General features: G+C 47.8%; 1 protein-coding gene across 1 annotated transcript; it reads right to left on the bottom strand.

Annotated features, from left to right (window-relative positions):
• Window positions 1-852: 852 nt before the first annotated feature.
• On the bottom strand, window positions 853-1,806 carry LOC103071327 (UDP-glucuronosyltransferase 1-3-like; the record flags this gene model as incomplete). The annotated part of the gene is made up of 1 exon (XM_007445737.1): window positions 853-1,806. A coding segment is annotated over exon 1 (937 nt), but the record flags the coding sequence as incomplete, so codon positions are not given.
• Window positions 1,807-10,918: the final 9,112 nt, after the last annotated feature.

Here is a 10,918-nt window from a genome sequence, read left to right as displayed (position 1 = left end):
CTGAGCCTGCGCTCTAGAGCCCGTGAGCCACAACTACTGAGCCCAGGTGCCACAACTACTGAAACCCACGCACCTAGAGCCCGTGCTCCGCAACAAGTGAAGCCACCACAATGAGAAGCCCGTGCTCCGCAACAAAGAGTAGCCCCCACTTGCTGCAACTAGAGAAAGCCCGTGCGCAGCAACAAAGACCCAATGCAGCCAAAAATAAACAAATTAATTAATTAAATTAAAAAACAACAACAACAACAAACAAAGCCAGGCTTGTAAAAAAAAAAAAGAAGTGTTTAAAAGAATTTTTTAAACAAATGTAATTTGCCAGTCCTTTCATCCTTCTTGAACACCCTCAAGCAAAAACCCCTGATGGATGGTTTCACAGCTCAAGTTCTCTGCTCCTACTCAGCTGGAGAAAATTGCACAACTGTTACGAACATGCCTTTACTAAAGGCTGATCACGGTTGAATCACACCATTGCTTGTCAATCCTATTATGGACCCTCACCCCTTCCTTTCATTCCTCTCAAAGACCATCGCAAACATTTACTGCACTACTGGAGGCACTTTAACAATTTATCTCACCAAAGACTGTCAGAAGGAGAATGAGAGGAGGAAATTTTTTTTTTTTGCGGTACGCGGGCCTCTCCCTGCTGTGGCCTCTCCCGTTACGGAGCACAGGCTCCGGACGCGCAGGCTCAGCGGCCATGGCTCACGGGCCCAGCCGCTCCGCGGCATGTGGGATCCTCCCAGACCGGGGCACGAACCTGCGTTCCCCGCATCGGCAGGTGGACTCTCAACCACTGCGCCACCAGGGAAGCCCGGTGGAAACCTTTAAAAAGATCAGTAGATAAATAAGCACCTGGAAGTAAGCTGTTTTTTAAAACAATGTGCTCCACTTGGAACATTGATTGAATAAAAGCACCAATACAGACCCGAGATAATGGTTTCCTGTTGGCACAGTTGATACCCCCAATGAAGACCATGTTGGGCATGAATGGCCGGGGGTAGTCCATCACAAAGTCTCCTCTGAACAGCCAAATGGATGCAGAGCCAAAAATATCCACCAGCGACACCTCTCTGTGAAGAAGGTCAGAGGCCATACGTGCATAAGGAGTGAAAGGAAGTTGGCAAATGCACTTGAAGCTCAAAGGGTAGAGCATGTTCTTGACCCTTTGGAAGAATGTCATGTGGTCTGAATTCATTGTTAGTAACCTAGGAACATACGAAAAAGGGTTTGGGCACGCTGTGCCCTCAGTATCTAAGTTACATGGAATGGAACGCAAAAAAAACACAGCCGGAATCGACAGGTACTTAGCCAGCACCGCTCCGCAGGGGTAAACGGGGTCCGTTAAAACCACATCAAAGGAACTGGCATTCAGGTGCCTGATCAGGTCCTTGTTATACAATAGTTCCTCACAAGACCTTTGAAAGACCAAAGACACATTTTTCAAAAAGGCCATAGTTTCCAAAAACAGTGTTAGAAAATGTATTCTTTCAAAAAACAGATGAATCTTGTCCATCACGATGTAATCAAATTCATCCTGGGTGTATGGAACAGCATAGGTTTTCATGGTGAAAAAGTCCTCTGCCTTGACGTGCATAGTCACCTCAGGAGAAAGGACCACTGCTTGGTGGCCTCTGGCATGGAGCCCCCGCACGGCCTCCCGCATGCTGAGCCAGTGGCTGCCCTCCATGGGGACCACCAGCACCTTCCCAGCCTCGGCCCATGGCCCGACGCACAGGCAGAGCAAGAGGCCAGGGAGAAACTGCCAGGGAAGCTGCAGTCCCAGGGACATCTCTGCAGAAGCCAAAAGCAGCTGACTTTCCGTTCAGGCTGTGCCGCCTGCATTTGTTTTATCTTATCAGCAGGCCACTTAAGCAAAATGGCATGTAATTGGAAGGCAGTGCTCCCTCATTACATTAATCATTACAGAATAAGTCTATCCCTGTGTTTCATCACCTCTGCTTTCACCCAGGGAAAGACCACTCCCCCTTATCTTGGAAAAACTCATCTGACTCTGCTGCTCCCTCTGGGGAGCATTCTAGTTCACTCTCTTGTTTTTCATCCAATGCCCAAAGCAAGGCTGTGCCTGCACATTCCCTTTGATCACCTCCTATTTCTCTGTTAACCATGTTCCATGGGGCTGTGACTGAGCTCTGTGGGGTCACCTATGCCCTAGTCCCAGCCAGAACCTCTCTGCTGGATGTGACCTTATTTGATAACTCTTTCAACTCTTCCCCCCAATCATGGGTGAACACAGAGCACATCCAGGAAAATATATAACATTGCCAAGACGGCTTTCTCTCAGCGGGGAGGGGATGCCGGCTGTCCGTTTTGTTCCCGTTCCACATGGGGACACCTCTTGCAACCTTCAGGGCAGAGTCTACTGAAGTGGCTGTCAGCTATGGAAATATCTGGAGGGATTCCGGAGGAAGGACAGCGGAAGGGTTGGTTGAGAATTCTGTATCTACCTCATGGAATAGGGGTTGCTGTTATCTAAGGCGTCAATGGACAAGGCAACCCTTAGCAATGACAGAGTGGAGTCAGAGAGCGCCATCCCCTGGCCTCGGAGCAGGCTCTCTGAATTCCTCTTCTGATGCTGGAGGCTCCAGTCTTCTGCTACTCTGTTTAGGGACTGGGGTGTACATTAATCTGGGCCTTTGTTACAACTTATAGTTTATGTTCAGATTCTGCTCCAAGGTCATTTATAGTCCTAAGTCCTGATGAGGACAGATTCCTCCAGAACAGAGGGGCTCCATAATTTGTGGGACCTTCTGAGGTGGGGCCCATGAGTCCAGCCCTGCTACATAGACTGATGCCCACACGTGCTCAGCAAGATACTGACATCTCCGTGTCCCGTCTGCCCTGGGGATGGTGCGGGAGGGCTCCTTGGGCTGCCGAGCTCTCTCACTGAGCACGCTCTTCTGCATCCATGGCTTCTGCCATAGTGACATCCTGTCCCAGGCCTCAGGACTGGCCAGGCTGAGGCTTCCCTTTCGGAGAAAGTTATCCCCATTAGGGATCCACCACTGAGTGACACGTGTACACCAAGACACCTCCTGTGTCATACCAGCTGCCATTGTGCAGGGAGCGTTGGCTTTAACCATCCTTGGAGGCTGAGTCCAGGGTCCTGCTTCTCTTATTTCCCCTCCAATGGCAACATCTATGCTCCCTCTTTCTGGATCCTCTTTCTGTCCCAGCCACATAACTGCATGTTTTCCCCAAGGCTCAGTTTCTGTCCTCTACTCCCAGGTTAAATCCTATCATTTCTGTCCCCCATTCATTTCCACAAACAGCCATGCAGAATTTCTTGAGTGTAGGATCAAGGCTGCTCATGTGCCACTTTCAGGGTATAAGGCTATGCTAGGGAAGGGAGCAGGGCCGCCGAGAGGGTGGGACTTCAAGTTTGCTTTTGCTGCTGCAGCTGCTGTCAGTGTTGTTAGCAAGAGAAGCTGCTGTTTGGGTTTCCAGCCACCAGTGAATCTAGCGACACCCTATCTGGTGGCAGAAGCAGCAAGTTAGGAGAGTTGTATCCCCTTCATTCTGCTAAGAACTCAGTAGCCCCTGTTACTGGTCTGGCTCTAATTGCAATGGACACCTGTCAGTGAGTATCCAGGGCAACATTCTGGCTTTCCTCACTGTGATCAGCTGCCGTGTGTTTGCCACTCGACCTACTACAGATGCTATAAGCCAAGTAAGGATACACAGTGCACTTCGGGGATTGGAAAGGGTGGTGGTGTTTTCTCTGCTCCAGTTCGAGATATCAATCTAGACTAGAATAAAATAAATGAAGAGGCATACAACATCCTGCGTGGGAAGATTTAACATTGCAACACTCTTGATTTTACCCCCATTTAAGCTATAGATGTAATGGCAGGCCAAGCAAAATCTTCCTGGGATTTGTAATATGACCAAAAATATATATATATTTTAAATTCACCTAGAAGCATTTCTGGCTTCCAGTAGGAGTAGCTCCTATCAGTCCAATGCTCCCACACATAATGATTATAATCCCTTAGGAAATTTTTTTTTTGCCCCTGCCACATGGCTTGTGGGATTGACTGGGGATCAAACTCTGCCCCAGCCGTGGGAGCTCCAGGTCCTAACCATTGGACCACCAGGGAATTCCCGGGAAATATTTCTTTTTGAAAGGCTATCTGAAGGCACTGGAGAGCAAGCCAAAGCAGTGGAGGTTGAAAGGGATGAAGCAGACAGCAGATGGCATGGGAGCCCCAGGGTGGCCAAGAGCCAGAGGAGAGTTTCCCCGCTCATCATAGCACCCACCTCTCCAACTCTGCCCTCACCCGATGCACCAGCTCCTACCTCTCAACAGGGAGACTAACCACAACCCATTTGTGCCCATGTGGCCAGAAAGTAGCCAGCACCTCAGTCAGCCCATCACCCCCAGGGAGCTGGCATCACCCTGGGGCAGTGGACTTGACAAGCCCCTAATGTCTCCACCAAGCTGTGGTGTGTTTCCTTGGCAACCCTGCACCATCCTTGGAAGCTGTGTGTCCATGGTCCTGGTTCTCTTATTTCCCCTCCAACAGCCACATCTATGCTCTCTTTTTCTGTCCCAGCCACATAACTGCAGGTTTTCCCCAAGGCTCAGTTTCTGACCTCTACTCCCAGCTTATATCCTATCGTATCTGTCAAGCAGATTACCGGGCACTGGTCACCAATCCCAGAGCAGGACACCAACTACATGGAGAATAGCAAAAATCATCACTATGCCAGCCACTGGGAATAGAAGTACAAACACCTCTCCCCACTGCATGTCGGTATCTGAGTTGCCAGGAAGAACACGGTGCAGTCACGCACTGGATGGGACAACACTTTACTTATGTAGAGAAGACACAGAGAAAGTTCAGCTCCAACAGTGGGCATCAGTCTTCCATGGCCACTCTGTCTCCCCTGATGCCTGATGCAAGGCAATTTGCCTACATGCATCCCCCCTGTGCCGCAGTGGAAAGACCCCATCCCCTCTCCGAGGAGGACAGATATAACAGTAGGGCTGGCCAAGTGCCATAAGATGCAAGTGCTTCAAACAAAGACAAAAGAGCAGTTGTTGCGGTCCGGGAGCCACACGCCTGGAGTCGAGTTCCCCGGTAAATGCGACCCATGTCCCAACCAAGGACACCCGAGAATCACCAACACCAAGCAGAAAGATTAGCAAAGAATTTATACAAGTACAAGTATAGAAGCTTACACAAACTGTCCGGACAGGGTCCCACTCGGAGAGAAGTGAGTGAGACCCCGACTAACAGCTGGGCGAGGCTTTTATACCCTTCACAGGGCGGGAAGTCCCCAAGGCGGGAGGGAGCTGTTTAATTTTGAATCAGCCAATCAGGAACCCGGTTCTTCCCGCCCCAAGCAAGCAAGCAAGTTTCTTACAGAAGCCAAAATGTGCTGTTAGCCCTGAAGCTGTTCTTCCGTTTCTTTCGTCACATTCCCCCCTTTTTCTAGGAACTAATCAAATCCTTGATTCCTGGTCTTCCGTATTCAGGAGGTATGTTTCGTTTTGGGCTAAAGTTTGCCCAGTCAATCCGTCTGTTAGTGTCCACGTCCTCTGTGGTGTAGTCTCTCTTTATTCTGCTATGATGAATCCAAGTCCGGACACCGTCGACTTTAACAGCAGTCGGGGTACTCAACACAATCAGATGAGGTCCAGTCCACCTAGTCTCCGATGTCTGGGGGTTATGCTTCTTTACCCAGACTAAGTCTCCAGGTGGCAATGTGGGTTCCAGAAATTTTATTTTCAGTTTTTGTACAAAAGGTTTCCAGTGCCGAGGTTCAGCAGGGCAGTGGCTGCAATTTGTCTGACGCATGAGGGCCACCCGGAGGCTACTGGGTCCAGTTGTTTAGAGAGATAGGCTATCGGCCTTCGCCAGGGCCCAAGTTTCTGAGTTAGTACTCCCCTTGCCACCCCGGTTCGTTCATATCAGGGTTGGGGAGTGCCAGAGCAGAAGGTGAGGTAAGAGCCCTTTTAATGTCCTGGAAGGCCTTCCCTTGTGTCTCAGTCCAGTTAATCTTGGTGGCTTCGGGGCCATTCTGGTTAACGCCCTTCAGGGCATCGTATAGAGGCTTGGCCAGCTCTGCAAATCTGGGTATCCAGAGCCGGCAATAGCCCGCCATTCCCAAGAATTCTCTCAATTCCTTTCTTGTGGTAGGGGTTGGTAAGGTTAGGATGGCCTGAGTGCGTGGCTTTCCTAGCCATCTCTGTCCTCCTTTTAGGATATACCCTAAATAGTTTACTTGTTCTTGACAAATCTGAGCCTTTTTAATTGAGAGTTTATAGCCTAAGTCCTGTAGTAACCTTATTAGGCCTTTTGTTCCTGTTAGACAATCCCGCACAGTTTTTCCAGCCACAAGTAAATCATCCACATATTGTAATAAGGTTACTTCGGGAAACTGGTTATGGAATTCGAAAACGAGTTTTTAACAGTTCATGTAATTTTGTAGATCCCAGATGCGTTCCCTCATGCAAGCGTCGTATCAACATCAGGCCTAGGTTCTCAGGAATAAAAATTCGGTGATCTTTGTCTTGCCTTCATAGGGGCAGTCGGGCATGACCAGGAAGGAGTGGGTGACTGTTTGTTTGCCCAAGTCGACCTTCCTGTCTGTGGTCCAAAAACAGCGTTGAGTCCCAGTGGCCCCCTGTAATCCATATCTTTCCTTCCTTCTCGTTATCTAATACCCCCCCTTTTTCTTTTGTATCCAGTCCAAATTCTTGGAATCAATAAAGAAACTTGGTTACAATAACCAGAATTATGAATGATTACGTTTAACATACCAAGTAATCTTAGTTAAATATTTTTCTTTACGATACCTCAGGGGACCTCTAAAGTATCATAAAGTTAACTGGAAATCAAAGGAAACAATTAAAATTTGATATTTGGGAAGTTTGTCAAAAAGTTTTAAAACAGTTGGTCACTATGAGACAATACTTATTTTTTAACCAAAGTTACAAAAGATCTCAAAAGCAAATACAGATCACTTAAATGCAAAGAAACTCACACAGTCTGTTGTCAAAAGCAGCATTTTAAGAATACTTTGGGGGAAGAAACTAAATCCAGTCTTGTTTTAGCCCATTCCTAATAAAATCCATTTACCCAACTAAATTCAGTCCAATCTTAGAAAATCCTGATCATGTATTACTGTTTTCAGTATTTTTTTTTCATTCGTCCCACCTTCTTTTACTGAAAACATACATCTTACCTTCCTTAAAAGTTTTTTTTTTTACATTGAGTTACTTTTTTTTGTTGACAGATTTATAACAGATGGAATAAGGTTTTATTTGACCTTTAGTAAACTTAGGTACAACAAAAGTATTATACTCAACATTGATGACTCTAAAGACATGTCTATATTAAACCAACAAGTTTAAGCCGCCTTTAATACCAGATATCAGTTTAGTACTGAATATTTTTCAGATGACATGAACCCGAAATTCATTCTGGCCAGATTATTTTTTACTTCTGAGTATTTATGTAAGTGTTTGATTTTTTTATAAGCCAATTAAGTAGAGCTCTTCTATGAATTAATTTTTGGCAATACCATACATCTACAACACACATATAGATACGTATGAAAATACAAACACAGAGGTCTCATTGTTCCCATTCCAAAATTTCAGTCCTGAGTCAGGTACAACATAAAATCTATCAGTTACAAGGGGTTGGATTCAAATTGGGCTTCTGGCAGATGGAACAAATCAAGGTCACCAATCTAGATGGCTAAATCCTTTTTACTAGTGCTTATAGAAAAGACACTTGGGATTTCTATTTATCCTTGACAAGTCAAGTGTTAAGTTACTTTACCCTCTTTTTTTAAATTTGCATTTAAAAAGATGGCAGAGATAAGGGTTTTTTAGAAGACCAGATAGGACATTTGTATCTCAAAGGTTTTCCCTTTGTTTAATACTTAGCTTAGGGGAGAAGGCCTCTTTTAAAATTTCTATCAGGCTAAAGTCCATTTCCCAAAAGCAGCCTGCCTCGTTGCCTCAATACAGAGGCAGCTCCTGGTGTTGTGAGTTGGCCCCTTGGTTTACTTGTGTACAAGTCACACATTTACTTGTGTACAAGTCACACATTGCCTAGTGACTGAGAATACTTTTTCTTTTAATACCTGCCTTAACTGTCTCTTTTCAGCTTATAAGTTCTTCCCTTTAAAACCATCTAATTTTTGTAATTTCCTTCGGATATCTGGGGCCGACTGTGTCACAAAGGCCAAGTTAATTGCCCGCCTGCCTGTTTTTTTGTGTGTGTGCCTCAGGGTTTATGGGGGTCCATAGCCTATTAAGTCTCCATCAGCCTTTCCAGGAAGGCGGCTGGAGACTCTGTGGCTCCCTGGGTCACCTCTGTAACCTTGGACATATTAGTTGGCCTTCGTGCTGCTGCCCGAAGTCCTGTTAACAGAGCCTGGCGAAAACGGGCTAAAGCCCCTCGTCCCTCCTCCGTGTTCGGATTCCATTCCGGTCGGGTACTAGGGAGCACGGTTTTAATTAGGTTGCGGTTATCAGTGGGCCGTCCATCTGGACCAAGTACCTGTTTACGGGCCCTCCACATGATTTTTTTCTTTCTTCCGTGGTAAACAAAACCTGTAACAATTGCTGACAATCATCCCAGGTCGGCTGATGAGTTACAAATATAGTTTCTAACAGTAATATTAACGCTTGTGGTTTCTCAGAAAATGGAGGATTTTGTAATTTCCAATTATATAAATGAGTCGCGGAGAATGGGGCGTAAGTAAGAAAAGGCTGTGCCTCCCCTGGTCTAGGTGCTTGTTGCCGCAGAGGCAGAGCAGTGGACCGCGGTTCAGTCAAGTGATCTCTAGACCGGGTATGCGGTCTCCTGGGCCGACCTGGGAGGATGTCGTCTTCGGGGCCGGTATCCGCCTCGGGAGGGACATAGAGAGGGGGAGGAGCAGACGCCTCGGGAGGAGGGGTTTCTTCTTCCTCTCCCTCCCGTACAAGAGGAGGGGGCGGGGACTTAGAGCTTTTAACATTAGGTTTTTTCCCGTCCGCCATCTTGGCGGCACATGTTATCTTTAGATCTTGTTTCCTTTCTGTTGGTAGCTCCCGGCGGGGGCGACCAGGGCTTCAGCCAGTCAGGTGGTGTCTCCACGAGACCCCGCCAACACTCAATATACACAATCTGATAATCATGTACCTTAAAGACAATATCTTCCACCGCAGCTATAACCGGAATAGAGAACGTACCTTCGGATGGCCATCCCGCCTCAAATGTCGGCCATTCCAATTCACAAAAGGTGCGGAGGGTTTCCGGGGATACAGAGGCCCCGAATCCCCTGGCGAGCTGGTGGAAGTCTCTGAAGTGGTCCAGAACTAGGCTCAGGGGGGGTCTGCATCCGGAACATACCTTGTCCCATTGTTAAATTTCTGTTGAGCTAAAGGTTTTAGCACAAGCACAAAGCCAAAGTGTCCAAGCAAATGCAAGAGCACACACACGAGTGACAAAAGACAGAAGGGGAGAACAACAAGTTTTGACACAATCCCAGTTCAAAGTCGGGACCAAAGAATATCGAAACCGACTTTGAATTCCCAAGGAGGAATCGCGGCGTCCCGGGACTCCTCCTGACTCCAGGCTTAACGTCGCGTCCGACAAGCCTTAATGGAGTCTCCTAGTTTCTTGCCGGCAAGCCAAGGGTCGCAAACTTACCCGAGGAAGGAGCAGGCGGTGGCTTCGGAGGAGGGACCCTGTTTCAGATCTTTAACCTCCACTTCGAGTAGTCCAAAGACAGGGAGGGACCCTGTTTCAGGTCTTTAACCTCCACTGTCCGATCCCGGACGAGCCCCCAAATGTTGCGGTCCGGGAGCCACACGCCTGGAGTCGAGTTCCCCTGTAAATGCGACCCATGTCCCAACCAAGGACACCCGAGAATCACCAACACCAAGTAGAAAGATTAGCAAAGGATTTATACAAGTATAGAAGCTTACACAAACTGTCCAGACAGGGTCCCACTCAGAGAGAAGTGAGTGAGACCCCGACTAACCGTCGGGCGAGGCTTTTATACCCTTCACAGGGCGGGAAGTCCCCAAGGCGGGAGGGAGCTGTTTAATTTTGAATCAGCCAATCAGGAACCCGGTTCTTCCCGCCCCCAAGCAAGCAAGCAAGTTTCTTGCAGAAGCCAAAATGTGCTGTTAGCCCTGGAGCTGTTCTTCCGTTTCTTTCGTCACACAGTCATTGAAACTGAAACAGGGAAAGATACTCCCACACAAGGTGATAAGCCCGGCATAGGCTCTTGGTAAGGAAGAGTTCTAAGCCAAGGCCCATTCTTATGCCACCAAGTGAGGGCCAAAACACTGCATGCATGAGACTGCCTTTCCCAACACCAATTTTTATGGCTTTTTGCAAGAGGGCAAGTCATATTTGGTGCTTTGATTGGCCCCACCTGCACAGAGGCATGGACATGGCAGGTAGCATTCCTAACAGTAAGAGAACTGTACACCTTGGGAAACTCATGAAGCATACAAGCGCAGGAAGCAGGAGGCTGAAAACGGAGAGGGCTGTATTCACCTCTAGGGCTGCTGTAACGAAGTGCCCAAAACTGGGTGACTTAGAACAACAGAAATTTATTGTCTCACATTCTGAGGGCACGGTCCAAATCAAGGTGTCAGCAAGGCCACGGTCCCTCTGAAGGCTCTGAAGGAGAATCTTTCCTTGCCTCTTCCAGCTTCTGGTGTTTGCCTGCAACCTTGGTCTTCCTTGGCTTATAGGTGCATCACTCTTCCCATCTTCCCCCAGGTGTCTTTATTTTTTTATTTTTATTTTTTTTTGCGGTATGCAGGCCTCTCACTGTTGTGGCCTCTCCCGCTGCAGAGCACAGGTTCCGGAGGCGCAGGCCCAGCAGCCATGGCTCACGGGCCCAGCCACTCCGCAGCATGTGGGATCCTCCCAGACCG

Source organism: Lipotes vexillifer, unplaced genomic scaffold, assembly GCF_000442215.2.
Source record: "Lipotes vexillifer unplaced genomic scaffold, Lipotes_vexillifer_v1.1 scaffold1492, whole genome shotgun sequence".
Lineage (NCBI taxonomy): Eukaryota > Metazoa > Chordata > Mammalia > Artiodactyla > Lipotidae > Lipotes > Lipotes vexillifer.
Note: the sequence above shows the minus strand (reverse complement) of the source record. Positions and strands in the feature narration are given on the sequence as shown.